This window comes from Ranitomeya imitator, chromosome 1 (assembly GCF_032444005.1).
Source record: "Ranitomeya imitator isolate aRanImi1 chromosome 1, aRanImi1.pri, whole genome shotgun sequence".
NCBI lineage: Eukaryota > Metazoa > Chordata > Amphibia > Anura > Dendrobatidae > Ranitomeya > Ranitomeya imitator.
The window spans coordinates 651,089,215-651,114,657 of record NC_091282.1 but is presented as its reverse complement, the minus strand read 5'-3'; the positions used below and the strand labels follow the sequence as shown (position 1 = coordinate 651,114,657).

The following is a 25,443-nucleotide window of genomic DNA, read 5'->3' as shown; positions in this document are numbered from 1 at the left end:
GTGTGATCACTATACGTCTCTGCCATCAAAATGTAGCTGCTGGGACCCTGCAGATCTGGCTCAGCTCTGCAAGTGATACCTGGCACAGTAAGGGCGGGGGGAGGGGGAACACGTTCGTTCTAGTTAAGGTACCGTCACACTGAACGATATCGCTAGCGATCCGTGACGTTGCAGCTTCCTGGCTAGCGATATCGTTCAGTTTGACAGGCAGCAGCGATGAGGATCCTGCTGTGATGTTGTTGGTCGCTGCAGAAAGTCCAGAACTTTATTTAGTCGCTGGACTCCCTGCAGACATCGCTGAATCGGCGTGTGTAACGCGCTTAGTACCCCAATGTTTACCCTGGTTACCAGCGTAAAAGTTAAAAAAAGCATTAAGCTACTTACTGGTAGCGGCATTTTTCGGAGGCCCATGACAGCAAACGAGAGAGGGGATCCGCCCTTAACCCCTTTCTGACCTCGGACGGGATAGTACGTCCGAGGTCAGATCCCCTGCTTTGATGCAGGGCTCCGCGGTGAGCCCGCATCAAAGCCGGGACATGTCAGCTGTTTTGAACAGCTGACATGTGCCCGCAATAGGTGCGGGCAGAATCGCGATCTGCCCGCACCTATTAACTAGTTAAATGCCGCTGTCAATCGCAGACAGCGGCATTTAACTACCGCATCCGGCCGGGCGGCCGGAAATGACGGCATCGCCGACCCCCGTCACATGATCGGGGGTCGGCGATGCTTGTATATTGTAACCATAGAGGTCCTTAAGACCTCTATGGTTACTGATGACCGGTGGCTGTGAGCGCCACCCTGTGGTCGGCGCACACAGCACACCTCCATTTCTGCTACATAGCAGCGATCAGCAGATCGCTGCTATGTAGCAGAGCCGATCGCGTTGTGCCTGCTTCTAGCCTCCCATGGAGGCTATTGAAGCATGGCAAAAGTAAAAAAAAAAAGTTAAAAAAATGTGAAAAAAAAAAAAAAAATATAAAAGTTTAAATCACCCCCCTTTCGCCCCAATCAAAATAAATCAATAAAAAAAAATCAAATCTACACATATTTGGTATCGCCGCGCTCAGAATCGCCCGATCTATCAATTAAAAAAAAGCATTAACCTGATCGCTAAACGGCGTAGCGAGAAAAAAATTCGAAACGCCAGAATTACGTTTTTTAGGTCGCTGCGACATTGCATTAAAATGCAATAACGGGCGATCAAAAGAACGTATCTGCACCAAAATGCTATCATTAAAAACGTCATCTCGGCACGCAAAAAATAAGCCCTCAATCGACCCCAGATCACGAACAATGGAGACGCTACGAGTATCGGAAAATGGCACAATTTTTTTTTTTTTTTTTTTTTTAGCAAAGTTTGGAATTTTTTTTCACCACTTAGATAAAAAATAACCTAGTCATGTTAGGTGTCTATGAACTCATAATGACCTGGAGAATCATAATGGCAGGTCAGTTTTAGCATTTAGTGAACCTAGCAAAAAAGCCAAACAAAAAACAAGTGTGGGATTGCACTTTTTTTGCAATTTCACCGCACTTGGAATTTTTTTCCCGTTTTCTAGTACACGACATGCTAAAACCAATGATGTCGTTCAAAAGTACAACTCGTCCCGCAAAAAATAAGCCCTCACATGGCCAAATTGACGGAAAAACAAAAAAGTTATGGCTCTGGGAAGGAGGGGAGTGAAAAACGAACACGGAAAAATGAAAAATCCCATGGTCATGAAGGGGTTATGGAACAGGAAACCTACAGATACAAAAGGGCGGCACCTCTCCCCTTGCATCAGTTGTATTTCAGAGCCTGAGAGGACTGCCGCGGTTAGTGGTACACAAATATACATTATATACATTATACACATTTTGAAACAAAATAACCCATTATTGTAATAAGACACCATACGTGAGATTTACATATTACGCTATATACATATCAGGAAGTGCTACCCCCACGTGAATAGGGAGGGAACTAAGGGTGCTGTCATGGGCCTCCGAAAAATGCCGCTACCAGTAAGTAGCTTAATGCTTTATTCGGACTCCCATGACAGCACACGAGAGATTTACAGAGATGTAAGCTACCTTAGGGAGGGACTATAGATTGTAGCACCCTTAACCCAAAGGAAAGATCAGAGGAGGACCCCAAATCCAACCGATAGTGTTTAAAGAAAGTGGAAGGGGATGACCATGTGGCCGCCTTACATATCTGCTCCACTGACACTCCAGATCTTTCCGCCCAGGATGACGCCATGGCCCGGGTGGAATGTGCCTTTAGATTCTGCGGAGCTGGCCCCCCACCTGCTGTATAAGCTAGAGCAGCGGTTCTCAACCTGGGGGTCGCGACCCCGAGGGGGGTCGAACGACCAAAACACAGGGGTCGTCACCAGTGGCGTAGGAAGGGGGGAGAAGAAAAAAAAAAAAAAAGACGCCCCTTTAAATCTTCGGGCGGCGCTGTCCGCCGCCACGACCAGGGCCGGCTCCCCCCACCCCCGCCCCCGCTCTAATACTCACCTCTATTGGTTCCTGCGGCGCAGGCAGCTGCAGCGTCCTCTGACTCTGCGACGTCTCAGAGCAGAGGGCGCGATGACGTGACTACTGTGCGCGCCGCTCTGCCTCTGTCCTGAGCGTCGCAGAGCCGGAGAGACGCTGACTGGCTGAACCGGACCTGCGCTAGGAACGGGAGAGGTGAGGATTTTACTTTTTTTTTTTTTCTTTATGTCTGACTGTCTGGGGGCAATGCTGGACACACTGGGGCAATACAGGAGACTACTATGGGGCAGATTGCTGGACACACTGGGGCAATACAGGAGACTATGGGGCAGATTGCTGGACACACTGGGGCAATACAGGAGACTATGGGGCAGATTTCTGGACACACTGGGGCAATACTGGAGACCATGGGGCAGAATGCTGGACACACTGGGGCAATACAGGAGACCATGGGGCAGATTGCTGGACACACTGGGGCAATACAGGAGACTACTATGGGGCAGATTGCTGGACACACTGGGGCAATACAGGAGACCATGGGGCAGATTGCTGGACACACTGGGGCAATACAGGAGACCATGGGGCAGATTGCTGGACACACTGGGGCAATACAGGAGACTATGGGGCAGATTGCTGGACACACTGGGGCAATACTGGAGACCATGGGGCAGATTGCTGGACACACTGGGGCAATACAGGAGACCATGTGGCAAAATGCTGGACACACTGGGGCAATACAGGAGACCATGGGGCAGATTGCTGGACACACTGGGGCAATACAGGAGACTATGGGGCAGATTGCTGGACACACTGGGGCAATACTGGAGACCATGGGGCAGAATGCTGGACACACTGGGGCAATACAGGAGACCATGGGGCAGATTTCTGGACACACTGGGGCAATACAGGAGACTACTATGGGGCAGATTGCTGGACACACTGGGGCAATACTGGAGATCCTTTGGCAGATTTCTGGACACATTGAGGCAATGCTGGAGACCCTGGGGCAGATTTCTGGACACACTGGGGCAATGCTGGACACTGGGGGTAATATGCTGGACACACTGGGGCAGATTGCTGGACAACATGGGGGTAATATGCTGGACACACTGGGGGTAGGACTTGAGGCATGGGCAGAATGTAGATACGGGGCATGATTGGAGACACGGGGCAGGATTGGATCATGGGGCAGGACGGATACGATGGAGGCTGGTGGGGCAGGATGGGGAGATCTTATGGAGTAGAATGGATACTCATGAGGGCAGGATGCGAGAACATATGGCTGGAGCCAGGAATGAGACACACGGGGCCAGGCTGGGGGATATTATTAATACCATAGGGGCTAATTTAGGGATATTATTACTGCAGTGATGTATTTATTTTATTTTTTGAGTATACTGTTTTAAATGGGGGGGGCGGTCCTGTTACTGTGCAGAGTGACACTATATCGCCTTTTTATCTTCACGTGGTGTAATGTAGAAGTTGTGAAAAATTAAGTAATGTGTTCTGCAAGCGGAGCTCAAGATAACTGTTATTTCCTGCAGAAACGAGTCCTGGCTGGAAGGAATGATGGCGGTCTGCTGGATGAAAGATGAAGGACTTCACCTAGAGACGTCACTGGTGAGTCAGTGTTACCTATACACTGACACTATACACTGTATACTATATAGAGGTCCTGTGTATAATGTCACCAGTGATATCTGTATTACCTCTATACATAATGCATATCAGATATTTACATTCCGAATCATAACTAATAAAATTACAGTTTTAAAGTAGCCACCAAAATTATTTTTTGGGTTGGGGGTCACCGCAACATGAGGAACTGTATTGCGGGGTTACGGCATTAGAAAGGTTGAGAACCACTGAGCTAGAGAGATAGTTTCCCTAATCCATTTAGCCAGTAAATATTTTGATACTCTAAACCCTTTCTTTGGACCTTGGAAGGAAAGAAGCAGAGCCCCATCTTTCTTCCAATTATCAGTAGCTGAAATATACTGAAGAAGAGATCTCCTGACGTCTAACGTATGAAGCTCCTGCTCTTTAGGATTAGAGGGATTAGGAATAAAGGACGGCAAAACTATCTCCTGTGATCTATGGAAACGTGTCGCCACCTTTGGTAGATATGCTGGGTCTGGTCTAAGGACTACTCTGTCTGACAAGATTTCAGTGTATGGAGGAGCTCTGGAAAGCGCCTGTATATCCCCTATCCTGCGAGCTGAGGTTATGGCAATCAGGAAGGCTGTTTTGAGTGTCAACATTTTGATCGAGGCCTCCTGCAGAGGTTCAAAGGGGGGTTTAGTGAGAGGACAGAACTAAATTTAAATCCCATGGAACTGTTCTGTCTTTATGCACTGGTGTGGATCTACTAACTGCTTTAATAAACCTTGCTATCCAGTAGTTATTAGCTATATTACAGGAAAACAGGGCACCTAAAGCTGAGACCTGTACTCTAAGGGTACTAGGAGAGAGTTTTAACTCAAACCCCTTTTGTAGGAACTCTAAGATTTGTTGTATTGGCACCCCGTCTTGGATGTTAAATTTTGAACAAGTCAAGAACTTTCTCCAAGTCCTAGAGTAGATTCTCGTAGTTATTTGCTTTCTACTCTTTAGTAGTGTCTCTACTAAGTTTGGAGAGAAGCCTTTCCCCACTAATAGTGACCGTTCAAACTCCATGCCGTCAAATGGAGCCCCGCCACTTGTGGATGGGATATTGGTCTCTGAGAAAGCAAGTTCGGGATCTCTGGCAGTACCCAGGGGACCGCTACGGACATAGTCTTGAGCCAAGCAAACCAGGTTCTTCTGGGCCAAAAGGGGGCGATAAGGATGACTTTCGCTCGATCCTCCCTGATTTTCCTCACCACTAGAGGTATCAGGTTCAGTGGTGGGAAAGCATAGGCCAGTGGAAAATCCCATTTTATCAGAAACGCGTCCACCGCCAGGGGATTCTCCCTGGGATTTAGGGAGCAAAAAAGATTTACTTTTCTGTTGTTTCTGGTGGCGAATAGACCACCACTGGTTGACCCCATCTGCGGACGACAAGATTGAAAATGTCCTCGTTGAGAGACCACTCTCCCTGTTTTAACACATTTCGGCTGAGGAAATCTGCTGCCACATTTTCTTTTCCCTTGATGTGAAGAGCTGTCAAAGATAGAAAATTGAGCTCTGCCACCTGGAACAACCGACCCGTGATCTGCATTAAAGTTTCGGAACGAGTTCCCCCTTGCCAGTTTATGTAAGCGACCGCCACTCTGTTGTCCGACAGAATTCTGACGTGCTGGCCCTGCAGATATACGAGGAATTTTTTAACAGCCAATTCAACCGCCAACAACTCTCTTTGGTTTGATGAGAATGTTGTGAAGGGTTCCCACTGTCCCTGGACCACCATGTCCCCCATATAGGCTCCCCACCCTGAAGAGCTGGCATCCGTGGTTATCACGTGGGTGACATCTACCATCCAGGGAACCCCTGCTGATAAATTCTGTTTATCTAGCCACCATCTAAGGGAATTCAATGTTATCGGCCTCAACGTCAATTTCCCATTCAATGCGCCTTCTAAAGGTACCGTCACACATAGCGACGCTGCAGCGATACCGACAACGATCCGGATCGCTGCAGCGTCGCTGTTTGGTCGCTGGAGAGCTGTCACACAGACAGCTCTCCAGCGACCAACGATCCCGAGGTCCCCGGTAACCAGGGTAAACATCGGGTAACTAAGCGCAGGGCCGCGCTTAGTAACCCGATGTTTACCCTGGTTACCATCCTAAAAAGTAAAAAAAACAAACGCTACATACTTACCTACAGCCGTCTGTCCTCGGCGCTCTGCTTCTCTGGTCTGGCTGTGAGCGCCGGGCAGCCAGAAAGCAGAGCGGTGACGTCACCGCTCTGCTTTCCGGCTGACCGACGCTCACAGCCAGAGCAGGAGGAGAGCAGAGCACAGCGCTGGAGGACAGACAGCGGTAGGTAAGTATGTAGTGTTTGTTTTTTTACTTTTAGGATGGTAACCAGGGTAAACATCGGGTTACTAAGCGCGGCCCTGCGCTTAGTTACCCGATGTTTACCCTGGTTACCAGCAAAGACATCGCTGAATCGGTGTCACACACGCCGATTCAGCGATGTCTGCGGGGAGTCCAGTGACGAAATAAAGTTCTGGACTTTCTTCCCCGACCAGCGATCTCCCAGCAGGGGCCTGATCGCTGCTGCCTGTCACACTGGACGATATCGCTAGCGAGGACGCTGCAACGTCACGGATCGCTAGCGATATCGTCTAGTGTGACAGTACCTTAAGGCTCTGTCATGGAACAGGACTTCTTTTTGCAGGGACCTGGTGTGGAACTGAGCCCACTTAACTGCTGGAATGCAAGAGGAGTGACCCAAGTAGAGACATTGCTTGTCTAAGTGTCATGGAAGGTGTATTGATTGCTCTTAATACAAAACTCTGAATTTGGTCTATTTTCTCTATAGGGAGGAGACACTGCTGTGTCACTGAATTCAACATTAACCCCAGGAATTTTTGAACATTTAGGGGCTGTAATTTCGATTTTTCAAAGTTTATGATCCAACCCAACCGTTCTAGTTTGGTTTTAGCAATTTCCCATTGTGACAGACAATGATCTACCGAGTTACCTACAATGAGGAAATCGTCTAAGTAGGGGATTATAAGGACATTTGACTCCCTTAAATGTGCCATGACTTCCGCAATTATTTTAGTAAACACCCTAGGTGCCGAGGTGATCCCAAAAGGGAGCGCTCTGAATTGAAAATGTTGAATTCTACCCCCCATTAGTATCGCTACCCTCAGGTACCGTTGGAAATCAGCATGAATGGGTACATGATAGTAGGCATCTTTCAAATCCACTACTACCATGAAACAGTTGTTGAAAAGCATTTTTATTGCAGAATTGATGGACTCCATTTTGAAAGTATGTTTCACCAAAAACTTATAGAGACCCTTAAGATTTATAATGGTCCTGTAAGATTTATCAGGCTTCTGGATTAGGAACAGGGGAGAGTAAAACCCTTTCCCTGCCTGAGAATACGGCACTTCTACCAAAACATTTTTGGAGCAAAGAGTCCTCACTTCCTCTTCTAGGGCGAATTGTTCAGTGGGAGATGAGCGCCAGGGTGTTAATCTAAATTTGTCCTGTGGAATATGAACAAATTCCAGCTTGAGACCATGGGAAACAGTGTCTTTTATCCAAACGCTGTTTGTGATTTTCGACCACTCTGCCGAGAATTGCAATAGTCTCCCTCCCACTGGAATTGCCAGTCATTGGTCTTGTTTTTTATTTTCCGTCTGGTTACGGCGAAACATGAGACCTGTACCTCGTTTTCGCCTATCCTCCCATCTGGGACGATCTCTCCCTGGTGAAAAGGCGCGCTTTCCTCCCCGGTTGAACCTTCTTTTGTTGAAGGGACGACGGTATGGATTGAACAGGTTGGGAAACTTTTTCTTGTCATCTCCTGCTTTCTCCAGGAGTTCATCCAGGGTAGGCCCAAATAAATACTCGCCTTTACAAGGGATAGCGCAGAGCTTCGCTTTTGCCTGCATATCCCCCGGCCAGCATTTCAGCCATAGGGCTCTCCCTGCAGCATTAGAAAGTCCTGCTGCTCTAGCTGCCAACTTTACGGAGTCAATTGAGGCGTCTGATAAAAAAGCCGCCCCCTCCTGGATTACAGGTAATGCTGCGAGTATGGACTCTCTAGAGGCCCCTTGTTTTAATTGGGTCTCCCTTTACCAATTTGTCTATTCTTTCTAGGGGTAGGCAAAACCGAGCAGCGTCTTCTTCCGAAGAGGAGGATGATGCTGCTGAATCGTCCGATTCTTCAGACTTGTCCTTTTCCACAGATGAATCAGATGCCCACTCAGTTCTCTGCCTAGAACCTCCTGACTGTGAAAGGTTTTTAAAGGACTCCTTAACCTCCATTCTAATCATCTCTTTGAGACTGGCCGTAATAGAGGAGGATTCTTCGGCTACCTACGGGGATAAGTAAGGTAGACTAGAGTGTAAGATCTACATGCTATACCCCCTCCCCTCCTTCCAGAACCTCACCGTCTGCTGGATACAGGGGTCACATAGTTTTTTAGGGTGTGAGTCAGGCAAGGGAACCCCGCAGATGGCACATTCCCTATGCTTCGCCTTACTGACGTTTTTCCTTCCCTGCATAAAACATATGAGGGGAGACTAGTCACTAAGTGAACTTTCTCGAAGATCACTTACCAGTGGCTGCTCACACCCAGAAATACCGAAGCACGAGGGGGATCCTTCTTGGCTGACCCTCCAGACCCCTGTCTGGAGGAGCTTCTGCAGCCCGAACCATCGCTCCTCTTTTCATGCTCCTTCTCCTTGGGTTTCTGGGATGCTTGTTCCAGCAGCACAACCTGCTGATCCTGATCCGAATCCATCTTTAGAAAAAATGGAGCCAGAACCCGGGAACATGCTGTTGGAGCCGCCTTATAAAGCCCCTCCTTCGGTCAGCGCCCCTTGCCCAGCTTGTTTGTTTGATTTTCCCGCCCTCCCGCAGCTGTGGGGGATCAACAACGCTCAGGAGGGATTGCGGCATGATCTACGGTGGGCGCCGCCATCTTGGAGCCCCTGCGCATGCGCAGGAGCTCACCGACCCGGAAGTCGTCGCCGGCTCTGCCCCCCGACGTCACCACCGCTTACAGCGCTTCCTGTCAGCGCTGCAGCCCTCGTGGAACGCCGAGGCCGGCCAGCTACGCTCCGATCGGCGCCCCCTAGATGCTGCCGCCCCCCCCCCCCCCCCGCACAGAGAGACCCACAGTACACGGGAAGGCGACCTACCATCTGCTGGTCCCGGAGACCGGACACCCCCTGGCGACCGCTCCTCACTGGCTAGCCACCGCCGTGCCGCCCTTCCAGGGCCACCGTGACTACTTCAGGTACCCGCACCGGCCGAAGTGGGAGACCCCCTCGCCACCAGAATCGGTCCGGCCGGCCTGGACTCCTGTAGATTCTATAGGCATCCAGTCCGTTCAGGAACAGGAAACCAACTGATGCAAGGGGAGAGGTGCCGTCCTTTTGTATCTGTAGGTTTCCTGTTCCTTAAGGGCGGATCCCCTCTCTCGTGTGCCGTCATGGGAGTCCGAATAAAAAAACACTACATACTTACCTTCCGCTGTCTGTCCCCGGCGCTGTGCTTCTCTGCACTGGCTGTGAGCGCCGGCCAGCCGGAAAGCAGAGCGGTGACGTCACCGCTCTGCTTTCCGGCCGCTGTGCTCACAGTCAGTGCAGGAAAGCACAGCGCCGGGGACAGACAGCGGAAGGCAAGTATGTAGTGTTTGTTTTTTTAACTTTTACGCTGGTAACCAGGGTAAACATCGGGTTACTAAGCACGGCCCTGCGCTTAGTAACCCAATGTTTACCCTGGTTACCCGGGAACCTCGGGATCGTTGGTCGCTGGAGAGCTGTCTGTGTGACAGCTCTCCAGCGACCAAACAGCGACGCTGCAGCGATCGACATCGTTGTCGGTATCGCTGCAGCGTCGCTGAGTGTGAAGGTACCTTTACAGTGAAAAAGAAAAAAATATTCAAGAGATCTTTTATTATGTCTTGGTGGGGAATTTATGTAAAACATTTATAAGACATCTGCACTAAAACATAGTAAAATAAAGAAAATAAAACTCAATAGTAATAAAAAAAAAAAAACACAACTAAACATTAGTGATGAGCGAGTGTACTCGTTGCTCAGGTTTTCCCGAGCACGCTCTAGTGACCTCCGAGAGTTTATGACTGCTCGGAGATTTAATTTTCATCTTGGCAGCTGAATGATTTACAGCTATTAGCCAGGCTGAGTACATGTGGGGGTTGCCTGGTTGCTAGAGAATCCCCACATGTAATCAAGCTGGCTACTAGCGGTAAATCATTCAGCTGCAGCACTGAAAACTAAATCTCCAGAGCAGTCAAATACTCGGAGGTCACCCGAGCAATGAGTATACACACTCATCACTACTAAACATACATATGTGTGCACGGTCATGTAGTCATTATGCTGCTGGTTGGTCGGATGACTTCCAACACTAGTGCCGACCCCGCAGAGTGGCATTACTAAAGTGCAGCACGTGAAGCAGATTTATCTGATTGTAAAGTTGCACTCGGTAGATTTGTGGCCATGAGATCGCAGAAGCTGTAGCCGCCTCCTCTTCATCCTGCAGATCAAGGCGTTGCAGCATGGAGAGGGGGTTTGACTATTGGTGTAGAGTGACCTACATCCCAAAACATCTGCTAGCAACAAGTCACTTGTGCTGGTGGCCGACAGCCGGTGAGCAAGTGGGGGCTGCAAGATGATCACTTACAACAGCAGCTGCCTGGCAAAAGCGGGCATTATTAGAAGATTACTGTACCTGAAGCAATAGCAGCTCCGAGTTGAAGAAAACCCATCACACCAGGACAGCCGCACCAGAGACGTAGGAAATAACCACTGATAAATGGGGAGAGGTGCAGAAAGCCTAGGGAAGTGTTGCATCCATGCACTTCTCATTTTATTTTTTATTCCAAGAGCAGTAAATTAAAGGGATTGTCCACTAATTTTACAATGATGACCTATCATTAGGCAATGTAAAAGTAGTGTACAGCCTATACAATACACTGCAGTACTTGCACAGTGAAAAGTAAAATTACTGGTCTACTATGTAGCCCAGCATCCATTGCAGGTCGCATGCTGCCATGTTGGACACCTTCAATGGTACCAGTTACTCCATAGTCAATGATTAGCTGCCAAACATGCATGGCAGCCATCACAAAGGGATTTTTTTTTTTTTTAACACAAATCACACCAAGGCAGTATGCCAAGCTCCATGGTTTCCTATCTCACCCCCATTCAGATCTCCTCTTCCATACAGGGCTACACACAAAAGTCACCATTTAGACATCTGCTCTTAATAGTTCTTTACACCTGGTGCTAATGGACCAAGCTGGCAGGCAGCCGCGAGCCACACATCACGGGCCCGCGAGCCACATGTGGCTCCCGAGCTACAGGTTGGGGACCTCTGCCCTAAAGTATCATGGAGCTACAACCCTAAGCATTGTGTCACCCTTCAGCTTGTTTCAGTGCAGCAGCTGCCAGGAGAGCACAAGTTTAATTCTGTCTCGTCACACCAAACAACCTGACACGGAGCCAATAGGGGAGTAGTGTGAAGGAAGCTGGGGAGGTTAGATCAGATAGAGCCACAGCGATGGGGCGTTCACTTCTAGCTGTGTCTGTATATGAACGAGAGCTGCAAGCAGACGTCTTATCCGTCCCTGGCCATTAGCTGGGCCCAGCAGAACAGCCATGATCTCCGCACATCAGACGGACACATCCAGGAGGAGAAAATGATTGCTAGGCCCTTAGTAGTGGTTGTACATTCTAACCTTCATACAATGACAACCACTGTCAAAACTTTACCCAAAACTAGATACAAAGTATCACAGAAAGAAAAGTAAGCTGTTCAACTGATGAGGACATCTGTAGGAAATGTCACAACCTGCAATTCTCAGTAGAATATCGATAGCATAAGGCTATGTGCACACGTTCAGGTTTTCGTGCAGAAATTCCCTAAGCAAAACTGGACATTTTCTGCAAGAAATCCGCATGCGTTTTTTGTGCGTTTGACACGTTTTTTTCCCCCGGAGCTTCCCAATGCATTAAATAGCGGGAAAAACGCAAAAAATCCGCAAAATTGATGAACATGCTGCGTTTTCCGCGATGTGTTTTTTTGTGGAAAAAACGCATCATGTGCACAAAAATTGCGGAATGCATTTTAAATGAGATGCATAATGTATGCGTTTTTATAGTGAAAAAAACAGCAACGTGTGCACACAGCCTAACAGCAGATCTGAAAAGCAGGAAAACAAGGTTCTCTGGAGCAGGTGAACAAAAACTATAGCCTTCAGATAAAAATTGTGTATACATTATATTGCAGAAGACGACAAAGCTACCAAGGAAGATGATTCAGGAAAAAGATGGCCGGCAGCTAAAAGGCATGGTGTGCATGTACCCCAATCACCCGATGTAAAGATGACGCAGATGTGCAGCTGATAGCATGACTAAACGATTAAATCTACAAATGTTCTTCTCCAGTTCATCAGCACATGTTAACAAGTCAGTAAATGAAGACAATTCACATTCAGCCCTTTTTAACTGGCTGAAATTGAGCTTTCAAAGCTGCAACTTTGACATATCAAGAAGTTTAAGAATTTGACCCATGTTCCTTACTGAGTGCGCAGTTCATCTGTCTCCCAGTGTGAAGATCGCCAGGTCAAATTCAGACGTCTAGATATTACGGTCAGTCTTTTCTGACCCCAAATCAACCACATATATGCAGGTAAGGCTGCTGACTATGGCAAGAGACACGCGGCCAGTACTGACAGCTGAATTCAGCCTTCAAGTCCACAGCATGGTTGACATTGGTGTAAACAGTGCGCTCTCCTACAGCATGAAATGAACACTGGAGTAGTAAATCCTTCAGAGCTCGCCGAGGAGACCGGCCACCCATTTACTTTATTATGGGACTACGTGTTGTACAAATAATCAGTTATCTAGGCTCATTCATCTCTTTAAAAATGGCAGCAATTAGGTCTGTGGAGTCCGAAAGCCAAACCTCCGACTCCACAGCACTGCCTCACTTCTGAGCATGTACATAAAAGTGAAGCACAAATTCATCTCAACTAAGCTGAGAGATCCTTAGATCAGGAACAGAGCTGACATTTATGGGACATTTCATAACTTTCCCAAATTCTTATGAAAACATTCACAGCTCATCCTGCACTAAACCAAATTTAATTTAGGAGCCTGAATTGGCTCTGGATCGCTGCAGCGTCGCTGTTTGGTCGCTGGAGAGCTGTCACACAGACAGCTCTCCAGCGACCAACGATGCTGGTAACCAGGGTAAACATCGGGTTACTAAGCGCAGGGCCGCGCTTAGTAACCCGATGTTTACCCTGGTTACCATCCTAAAAGTAAAAAAAAAAAAACGCTTCATACTTACCTTCCGCTGTCTGTCCTCTGTGCTCTGCTTCTCTGTACTGGCTGTGAGCACAGCGGCCGGAAAGCACAGCGGTGACATCACCGCTCTGCTTTCCGGCTGGCCGGCGCTCACAGCCAGTGCAGAGAAGCACAGCGCCGGAGGACAGACAGCGGAAGGTAAGTATGAAGTGTTTTTTTTTTTTACTTTTAGGATGGTAACCAGGGTAAACATCGGGTTACTAAGCGCAGCCCTGCACTTAGTAACCCGATGTTTACCCTGGTTACCAGCGAATACATCGCTGAATCGGCGTCACACACGCCGATTCAGCGATGTCAGCGGGAAGTCCAGCGACCAAATAAAGTTCTGGACTGTCTGCAGCGACCAACGACATCACAGCAGGATTCTGATCGCTGCTGCCTGTCAAACTGAACGATATCGCTAGCCAGGACGCTGCAATGTCACGGATCGCTAGTGATATCATTTAGTGTGAAGGTACCTTTACAGTGAGATCAATATCACAGCAAGTGTTCCGGCTGCATAAATCAGAGGGCAAGAGCCTTAGGAACTCCAGTAGGTGATAACACTACAACTACCATCATGCCCTGCACCAGCTCAAGGTTGCTGACCCCTGCCCTATACAAACTAATTTTAAGAACTGAACACAAGGGGGAAAGAAAAAAAAAATCTATACAAGCCGATTGACTGCGTGTGACCATCTCTCCTATAGACCGTGAATGGCGCAGTACTGAGCTCGTACGACCACCTCTCCTATAGAGGGTGACTGGAGCGGTAGCGAGTGGGTGTGACCTCCTCTCCTATAGATGGTGACTGGAGCGATAGTAAGTGAACATTTATAAAGAAAATACAATTCAAAGTACTTGTTCTCACCCACAAAGCTCTCCACAGTGCGGCACCCCCATACATCTCCTCGCTCATTTCAGTCTATCGGCCTAACCAACCTCTGCGCTCTGCAAATGACTTTCGAGTAACCTCTGCTCTAATCCGTACCTCCTTCTCCCGACTCCAAGACTTCTCCCGCGCTGCGCCAATCCTCTGGATTGCTCTACCCCAAGATATTAGGAACATCCAAAATTTGCATAGTTTTAGGTACTCCTTCAAAACACATTTGTTCAGAGCAGCCTATAATGTTCAGTAATCAAAGTCATGCTATGTTTGTGTGTGTGTAGCCCATTCACTATCTCCATCTATCCCCCACCCCCTGAAGATGGCTGGACCATCATTGTAAATACATCATTGTCAATACACACCTGTACTTTGTATCTCCCCCACCTCATTGTAGATTGTAAGCTCTCACGAGCAGGGTCGTCTTATTTCATTGTTACTTATGACCGTTGTGTTTGAAGCTGTTAAACTGTAAAGCGCTGCGGAATATGTTGGCACTATATAAAGATTATTATTATTTTTATTATTAAAAGTTTATTAATAAAGGATCATTTTTGGAGTCCTGACATTTCTACCACCTCCCCCCTCAGCCACATTACTTCAGAAGGATAGGCCAGACATACATTTAAATATCCTAGAAAAAAAAAAAAAAAAGACAGTCTTATTTGCTATTACAATATAACGCGTGGCGAGCAATGGGCTACAATAGCTTCTAGGAGACCCCACTATGTTCTATGGGTCAAGACATGTGCACGTATCCCCATTAGCACAGTGGACATGTAGCGCAGGGATAATGGCAGGTAAGGCTACTTTCACACTGGCGTTTTCTTGAACGCGTCCCAATGCGTCGTTTAGGGGAAAAAACGCATCCTGCAAAGTTGTTTGCAGGATGCGTTTTTTGCCCCATAGAGTAACATTACCGACGCATTGCGACGTATTGTCACACGTCGCAACCGTCGTGCGACGGTTGCGCAGTGTTGTGGCGGACCGCCGGGAGCAAAAAACGTTAAATTTTGCTGCCGACGGACTGTTTTCCGACCGCGCGTGCGCAGCCGGAACTCCGCCCCCACCTCCCCGCACCTCACAATGGGGCAGCGGATGCGCCGGAGAAATGTATCCGCTGCACCCGTTATGCGGCGCATCAAACGCTAGCGTCGGAATCTCGGACCGACGCAATGCGACGGGCTGAATCAGACGCTAGTGTGAAAGTAGCCTTAGACGGGATTTGCATCGTTCTTGTCCTGCAGTTTCTAACCTGACTGCTGCCCTAGGGTCTGGCAAATGAACTCATCTTTGCTGCTTGCAGGATTGTGCACAGTAACTGACAGTGTCAGGTTGGCACAGTTATACTGATTAAAATGATACCTGGGTGATGAAATCAGTCTCATTGTTGTTTAATCTTTATTTTCAGTTTTGAGTTAAGGTACCTTCACAGTGAACAACTTTCCAACGAGAATGACAACGATCCGTGACGTTGCAGCGTCCTGGATAGCGATCTCATGTTTGACACGCAGCAGCGATCAGGATCCCGCTGTGACATTGCTGGTCGTCGCTGAAAGTCCGGAACTTTATTTGGTCGTCAGGTCGGCGTGTATCGTCAGGTTTGACAGCAAAAGCAACGATGCCTGCAATGATTTTCAATGGAGCGAACAACCAGCGAGAACGATAAGTACGTCACTGGATCGCTCCTGCATCGTTCAGCTGTTGCCGGTGTTTGACGTCTCCTAGCGACCTAAACAGCGACGCTGCAGCGATCGGCTCGTCTATCGCTGCAGCGTCGCTTAAGGTACCTTCATACTCAGCGACGCTGCAGCGATACCGACAACGATGTCGATCGCTGCAGCGTCGCTGTTTGGTCGCTGGAGAGCTGTCACACAGACAGCTCTCCAGCGACCAACGATCCCGAGGTTCCCGGGCAACCAGGGTAAACATCGGGTTACTTAGTCACCGCTCTGCTTTCCGGCTGACCGACGCTCACAGCCAGTGCAGGAGGAGTGCAGAGAAGCACAGCGCCGGGGACAGACAGCGGTAGGTAAGTATGTAGTGTTTGTTTTTTTTACTTTTACGCTGGTAACCAGGGTAAACATCGGGTTACTAAGCGCGGCCCTGCGCTTAGTAACCCGATGTTTACCCTGGTTACCAGTGAAGACATCGCTGGATCGGTGTCACAGCGACGAAATAAAGTTCTGGACTTTCCTCAGCGACCAACGATCTCCCAGCAGGGGCCTGATCGTTGGTCGCTGTCACACAACGATTTCATTAACGATATCGTTGCTACGTCACAAAAAGCAATGATATCGTTAACAATATCGTTATGTGTGAAGGTACCTTTAATGTGACGGCACCTTTAATGATATGCCCATGCTCTGGAGCAGGCTGTGAGGGGGGGGGTCTTCATGAGGTTCTCTGATTAGGTATTCAAAATGCAGACTGCTGACAGGTCACTGATCCCTCACTGACCTGCCCCCCTAGTGTACATAATGATTATAGATATCTTGGGGGGCGGGGGGGACCCTTCTGCAGGCAGGTGCCAGAGATCCCACCAGACTGCATATGTACCGTATATACTTGAGTATAAGCTGAGAATTTCAGCCCATTTTTTTAGGCTGAAATTGCCCCTCTCGGCTTATACTCAAGTCATTCCCAGGGGTCAGCAGGGGAGGGAGAGAGGCAGCTGTATAATCATACTCATCTACTCCTGGCGCAGTCCCTGCTTCTCCGGCGCTGACTGCTTCTTCCTGTATTGAGCAGTCACATGGTACCGCTCATTACAGTAATCAATATAGACCTGTCCCCACTCCCATAGGGGTGGAGCCGCATATTCATTACTGTAATGAGCGGTACCATGTGACCGCTCAATACAGGAAAAAGCTGTCAGCGCCCGGAGAAGCAGGGACAACGCAAGGAGCAGGTGAGTATGGGGGCATTGTGCGATATTCACCTGGCCGCGTTCCACCGCTGGGTGCCGCTCCGTCTTCCTCTGCAGCGAAGATCAGGTCAGAGGGCACGATGACGCGATTAGTGTGTGTGCCGCCCTCTGCCTGAACGTCAGTGCAGAGAGAGGGAGAGAGACCGTCGATGGATTCCAGTGTGTGATGGATCCTGCGTCCATAGACTTCCATTCAACGATGTATGCCGCAGGTACAGTCGCGACACGTTTTCCCGACAGACAAAAAACTTAAATTGAACGTTTTTTTTTCAGACGACGGTCTGCCAAAACACGACGGATGCGACGTGTGGCCATCAGTCGCTAAAACAAGTCTATGGGAAAAAAAAAAAAAAAAACATCCTGCGGGTACATTTGCAGGATCCGTTTTTTTTTGTTTTTTTTTCAAAAGCGACACATTACAACAGATCTGAAAAGACGGAAGTGTGAAAGAGGCCTTAATGATATCCTCTTGCTCCTGGGTGGCCTGGTGGAAGTCTTCATGCGCAATTTTCAAACAGATTTTTTTTTTTTTTTTAATAATGAATTTATAGTTACCAAAGAAAAAAAAATATGCAGACACCTGCCTGCAGTTGAGGATTTTATTCCCCCAATATATAATATAATATTCAGTATGTAAAATACAGGGCAGGTCACTGAGGGATCAGTGACTTGGTGAACACCTAATCAGAGAGTACCATATGAAGACCCCCCTACCGAAGCACAGGCATTTCATTTAAGGTACCTTCACACTAAACGATATCGCTAGCGATCCGTGACGTTGCAGCGTCCTCGCTAGCGATATCGTTCAGTTTGACACGCAGCAGCGATCAGAATCCTGCTGTGATGTCGTTGGTCGGGGCTAGAAGGCCAGCACTTTATTTGGTCGCTGGCTCTCCCGCTGACATCGCTGAATCGGCGTGTGTGACGCCGATTCAGCGATATCTTTGCTGGTAACCAGGGTAAACATCGGATTACTAAGCGCAGGGCCGCGCTTAGTAACCCGATGTTTACCCTGGTTACCATCCTAAAAGTAAAAAAAACAAACACTTCATACTTACCTTCCGCTGTCTGTCCCCCGGCGCTGTGCTTTCCTGCACTCACTGTGAGCACAGCGGCCGGAAAGCAGAGCGGTGACGTCACCGCTCTGCTTTCCGGCCGCTGTGCTCACAGCCAGTACAGAGAAGCAGAGCGCCGAGGACAGGCAGCGGAAGGTAAGTATGAAGCGTTTGTTTTTTTTACTTTTAGGATGGTAACCAGGGTAAACATCGGGTTACTAAGTTCGGCCCTGCACTTAGTAACCCGATGTCTACCCTGGTTACCAGCATCGTTGGTCGCTGGAGAGCTGTCTGTGTGACAGCTCTCCAGCGACCAAACAGCGATCCGGATCGTTGTCTGGATCGCTGCAGCGTCGTTTAGTGTGAAGGTACCTTAACTCAAATCTGAAAAGATTAAACAACCGTGAGACTGATTTCATCACCTGGTATCATTGTAATCAGTTTAACGGCTCCGACCTGAGACTGTAGGTTACTGAGCACAATCCTGATTACAGGTTCCCTTTAAAGAACAAACTTGGGTAACATACCACAGGTGCTTATGTGCACGAGAGAATGCGCACACACACCAAAAGTTTGGACACACCTTCTCATTTATAGATTTTTCTGTATTTTCATGACTATGAAAATTGTACACATTCACACTGAAGGCATCAAAACTATGAATTAACACATGTGGAATTATATATTTAACAAAAAAGTGTGAAACAACTGAAAATATGTCTTATATTCTATGTTCTTCAAAGTAGCCACCTTTTGCTTTGATGACTGCTTTGCACACTCTTGGCGTTCTCTTGATGAGCTTCAAGAGGTAGTCACCGGGAATGGTTTTCACTTCACAGGTGTGCTGTGTCAGGTTTAATAAGTGGGATTTCTTGCCTTATAAATGGGGTTGGGACTATCAGTTGTGTTGAGCAGAAGTCTGGTGGATACACAGCTGATAGCCCTACTGAATAGACTGTTAGAATTTGTATTATGGCAAGAAAAAAGCAGCTAAGTAAAGAAAAACGAGTGGCCATCATTACTTTAACCCCTTTACCCCCAAGGGTGGTTTGCACGTTAATGACCGGGCCAATTTTTGCAATTCTGACCACTGTCCCTTTATGAGGTTATAACTCTGGAACGCTTCAACGGATCCCAGTGATTCTGACATTATTTTCTCGTGACATATTGTACTTCATGACAATGGTAAAAATTCTTTGATAGTACCTGCATTTATTTGTGAAAAAAACGGAAATTTGGCGAAAATTATGAAAATTTCGCAATTTTCCAACTTTGAATTTTTATGCAATTAAATCACAGAGATATGTCACACAAAATACTTAATAAGTAACATTTCCCACATGTCTACTTTACATCAGCACAATTTTGGAACCAAAATTTTTTTTTGTTAGGGAGTTATAAGGGTTAAAAGTTGACCAGCAATTTCTCATTTCTACAACACCATTTTTTTTTTAGGGACCACATCTCATTTGAAGTCATTTTGAGGGGTCTATATGATAGAAAATACCCAAGTGTGACACCATTCTAAAAACTACACCCTCAAGGTGCTCAAAACCATATTCAAGAAGTTTATTAACCCTTCTGGTTATCTAGAGGTGTGGTGAGCATTTTGACCCACCAAGTGCTTCACAGAAGTTTATAATGCAGAGCCGTAAAAATAAAACAATTTTTTTCCCACAAAAATTATTTTTTTAGCCCTTAGTTTTGTATTTTCCCGAGGGTAACAGGAGAAATTGGACCCCAAAATGTGTTTCCCAATTTGTCCCGAGTGCGATGATACACCATATGTGGGGGGAACCACTGTTTGGGCACATAGGAGGGCTCGGAAGGGAAGGAGTGCCACTTGAATGCAGACTTAGATGGAATGGTCTGCAGGTGTCACATTGCGTTTGCAGAGCCCCTAATGTACCTAAACAGTAGAAAGCCCCCACAAGTGACACCATTTTGGAAAGTAGACCCCCTTAGGAACTTATCTAGATGTGTGCTGAGCGCTTTGACCCACCAAGGGCTTCACAGAAGTTTATAATGGGAGAGCCGTAAAAATAAAACAAAAATTTTTTCCCACAAATGTGTTGTGAGAACTTTGAACCCCCAAGTGTTTCACTACAGTTTATAACGCAGAGCCGTAAAAATAAAAAATCTTTTTTTCCCACAAAAATTATATTTTAGCCCCCAGTTTTGTATTTTCCTAAGTGTAACAGGAGAAATTGGACCCCAAAAGTTGTTGTCCTATTTGTCCTGAGTATGCTGATACCCCATATGTTGGGGTAAACCCCTGTTTGGGTGCACGGGAGAGCTCGGAAGGGAAGAAGCACTGTTTTACTTTTTCAACGCAGAATTGGCTGGAATTGAGATCGGACGCCATGTCGCGTTTGGAGAGCCCCTGATGTGCCTAAACAGTGGAAACCCCACAATTATAACTGAAACCCTAATCCAAACACACCCCTAACCCTAATCCCAACAGTAACCCTAACCACACCTCTAACCCTGACACACCCCTAACCCTAACTGTAACTTTAGCCCCAACCCGAACCCAAACTGTAGCCCTAACCCTAGCCCTAACCCTAATAGGAAAATGGAAATAAATACATTTTTTTAATTTTTCCCTAACTAAGGGGGTGATGAAGGGGGGTTTGATTTACTTTTATAGTGGGTTTTTTAGCGGATTTTTATGATTGGCAGCCGTCACACACTGAAAGACGCTTTTTATTGCAAAAAATATTTTTTGCGTTACCACATTTTGAGAGCTATAATTTTTCCATATTTTGGTCCACAGAGTCATGTGAGCTCTTGTTTTTTGCGGGACGAGTTGACGTTTTTATTGGTAACATTTTCGGGCACGTAACATTTTTTGATCGCTTTTTATTCCGATTTTTGTGAGGCAGAATGACCAAAAACCAGCTATTCATGAATTTCTTTTGGGGGAGGCGTTTATACCGTTCCGCGTTTGGTAAAATTGATAAAGCAGTTTTATTCTTCGGGTCAGTACGATTACAGTGATACTTCATTTATATCATTTTTTTTGTGTTTTGGCGCTTTTATACGATAAAAACTATTTTATAGAAAAAATAATTATTTTTGCATCGCTTTATTCTCAGGACTAACTTTTTTATTTTTTTGCTGATGATGCTGTATCACGGCTCGTTTTTTGCGGGACAAGATGACGTTTTCAGCGGTACCATGGTTATTTATATCTCTTTTTGATCGCGTGTTATTCCACTTTTTGTTCGGCGGTATGATAATAAAGCGTTGTTTTTTGGCTCGTTTTTTTCTTACGGTGTTTACTGAAGGGGTTAACTAGTGGGCCAGTTTTATAGGTCGGGCCGTTACGGACGCAGCGATACTAAATATATGTACTTTTATTGTTTTTTTTTTTATTATTTAGATAAAGAAATGTATTTATGGGAATAATTTTTTTTTTTTCATTATTTTGGAATATTTTTTTTTATTTTACACATTTGAAAAAATTTTTTTTTACTTTTTTACTTTGTCCCAGGGGGGGGACATCACAGATCGGTGATCTGACAGTTTGCACAGCACTCTGTCAGATCACCGATCTGATAGGAGTGCAGGCTGCTTCACAGTGCCTGCTCTGAGCAGGCTCTGTGAAGCCACCTCCCTCCCTGCAGGACCCGGCTCCGCGGCCATCTTGGATCCGGGGCTCGAGCAGGGAGGGAGGGAGGTAAGACCCTCGCAGCAATGCGATCACATCGCGTTGCTGCGGGGGGCTCAGGGAAGCCCGCAGGGAGCCCCCTCCCTGCGCGATGATTCCCTGCACCGCCGGCACATCGCGATCATCTGATCGCGGTGTGCCAGGGGTTAATGTGCCGGGGGCGGTCCGTGACCGCTCCTGGCATATAGTGCCGGATGTCAGCTGTGATAGGCAGCTGACACCCGGCCGCGCTCCCCCCGTGAGCGCCGCCGATCGCGCTGGACGTACTATCCCGTCCATGGTCATGGGGGCCCACCCCACCTCGACGGGATAGTACGTCCCATGTCAGAAAGGGGTTAAGAAATGAAGGTCAGCCAGTCCGAAAAAAATTGGGAAAACTTTGAAAGTGTCCCCAAGTGCAGTGGCAAAAACCATCAAGTGCTACTGGCTCACATGAGGACCGCCCCAGGAAAGGAAGACCAAGAGTCACCTCTGCTTCTGAGGATAAGTTTATCCGAGTCACCAGCCTCAGAAATCGCAGGTTAACAGCAGCTCAGATTAGAGACCAGGTCAATGCCACACAGTTCTAGCAGCAGACACATCTCTACAACCACTATTAAGAGGAGACTTTGTGCAACAGGTCTTCATGGTAAAATAGCTGCTAGGAAACCACTGCTAAGGACAGGCAACAAGCAGAAGAGACTTGTTTGGGCTAAAGAACACAAGGAATGGACATTAGACCAGTGGAAATCTGTGCTTTGGTCTGATTAGTCCAAATTTCAGATCTTTGGTTCCAACCACAAAGTCTTTGTGCGATGCAGAAAAGGTGAACGGATGGACTCTACATGCCTGGTTCCCACTGTGAAGGATGGAGGAGGAGGTGTGATGATGTGGGGGTGCTTTGCTGGTGACACTTGCGGATTTATTCAAAATTGAAGGCATACTGAGCCAGCATGGCTACCACAGCATCTTGCAGCGGCATGCTATTCCATCCAGTTTGCGTTAAGTTGGACCATCATTTATTTTTCAACAGGACAATGACCCTGTGTGCAAAGCAGTCAAAGCAAAAGGTGGCTACTTTGAAGAACCTAGAATATAAGACATTTTCAGTTGTTTCACACTTTTTTGTTAAAGGGAACCTGTCACCCCCAAAAATCGATGTTGAGGTAAGCTCACCTTTATCAGGGGCTTATCTACAGCATTCTGCAATGCTGTAGATAAGCCGCCGATGTAACCTGAAAGATGAGAAAAAGAGGTTAGATTATACTCACCCAGGGGCGGTCCTGCTCCGATAGGTGTCTCCGGTCCGGAACAGGGCCTCCCATCTTCATTCCATGACGTCCTCTTCTGGTCTTCACGCTGCGGCTCCAGCACAGGCGTACTTTGTCTGCCCTGTTGAGGGCAGAGCAAAGTACTGCAGTGCGCAGGTGCCGGAAAGGTCAGAGAGGCCCGGCGCCTGCACACTACAGTACTTTGCTCTGCCCTCAACAGGACAGACAAAGTACGCCTGCACCGGAGCCGTGGCTGAAGATCAGAAGAGGACGTCATGGAATTAAGATAGGAGGCACCGGAGCGGACCTGAGACACCCATTTGACCAGACCGCCCCTGGGTGAGTATAACCTAACGTCTTTCTCTTTCAGGATACATCGGGGGCTTATCTACAGTATTACAGAATGGTGTAGATAAGGCCCTGATGACGGTGAGCTTACCTCACCATCGATTTTGAGGGTGACAGGTTCCCTTTAAGTATATAATTCCACATGTGAAAGGCTACGTTCACATTTGCGTAGTGCGGCGCTGCGTCAGCGACACAACACAAATATGAACGCATGCACAAACGCTGCGTTTTGCGACGCATGTGTCGCTTTTTGCATGGTTTTGGGCGCAGGAAAAACTGCATCATGCAGCGTTCCCTGCGCCCTGACGCATGCGCTGCAGCGACGCAAGCGTCGCAAAACGCAAATGCAACGCATGTCCATGCGCCCCCATGTTAAATATAGGGGCACATGCGTCGCCGCGGCTGCACCCGACGCAGCCGGGAGCGGCGCAAATGTGAATGTAGCCTTAATTCATAGTTTTGATGCCTTCAGTGTGAATGTACAATTTTCATAGTCATGAAAATACAGAAAAATCTTTAAATGAGGTGTCCAAACTTTTGGTCTGTAGTGTATACACACACACATACAAACACATATATATACACACATATATATACACACACACATATACACACACACATATACACACACACACACATACACACACACACACATACACACACACACACATATACACACACACATATATACACACACACATATACACACACACACATATACACACACACACACACACACATATATATACACACACACACATATATACACACACACACACACACATATATACACACACACACATATATACACACACACACACACACATATATACACACACACACACACACACACACACACATATATACACACACACACACACATATATACACACACACACACACACATATATACACACACACACACACACACACACACACATATATATATACACACACACACACCTCTCACTTCTGGTTGTTTACAGTGATGCCCCGGTGCCTCATCCTCCTCCCCCGGTGCCCCGTCCTCCCGGCAGCCATGATCCGGTGCCGCCGCCGCCGCCTCCCTCCATGTGGAAACTTTGGCGGCAGTAGCAGCAGGCGGCGGAGCAGCTCCACAGCCGGAGCCGTGACACGCTGGGAGGGAAAGCCCTCTCCGGGAGACATCACCCAGCACGGAGCGCTCCAATATTCCCCCAGGAGAGGGAGGTCTCGCTGTGTGTGGGGGAGTGACCCCTCCGGTGCTCTTACCTCAGCGGGTGATCTGTTCCTCAACTCCAGGGTGATGCGCTTCTTCATCTCCATTTTCCCGACCAACCTTCAGCGGGGGTCACGTCGGAGAAATAAAAAAACAAACTTTAGAAGCGGGAAAGTAACTAACGACACGCGTAAAACGCAAAATGTGAAAGACGCGAGCGGTAAAGAGGCACGCGGCACTCCGGTACAGGGCCCCCTGACCCCTCTCAGCAGGGCTCCCTTCTCTCTCAATGGCCGCTCACCAACTGAGACTCCATTACACGGTACAGGCATCCCCACACATTAGCAACGCCCCTCCTCACATTCCATTGGTCAGCGGAGGCAATGTCTGACACGCTATTGGTTGCAGAGCGTGTCATTTCAAAAGTCAGCAAGGGTTCCCGCCCATCGCCTGCAGTTATTGGTTAGAAGTGTGATCGCAGTTAATTCCGATTTGCTGCTGTGAACGTCAGTCAAAGTGGATCAAGCTCGGCTGTTTGACCCAGGCGTCGCGTCTTTGTGTTTCCGACGCTTTCGCGCCCAATTTTAGGTCAGGAACCATAGTGCGAGGCAGGCGGCACTTGTACACGGTTCAGCAAG

General features: G+C 47.6%; 1 protein-coding gene across 2 annotated transcripts in view; it reads right to left on the bottom strand.

Annotated features, from left to right (window-relative positions):
* Positions 1-25,145, bottom strand: part of ANP32E (acidic nuclear phosphoprotein 32 family member E) — a 39,608-nt gene extending 14,463 nt beyond the window's left edge. Inside the window, exon 1 of one of the 2 annotated variants that reach the window (XM_069728595.1) lies at positions 24,859-25,145. In XM_069728595.1, the coding sequence (XP_069584696.1) occupies positions 24,859-24,912 (54 nt within the window). In that variant the 5' untranslated portion in view covers positions 24,913-25,145. The remainder of the gene's footprint in view (positions 1-24,858) is intronic. The other variant, XM_069728587.1, reaches the window with a different exon arrangement.
* Between the last annotated feature and the right edge of the window lie 298 nt (positions 25,146-25,443).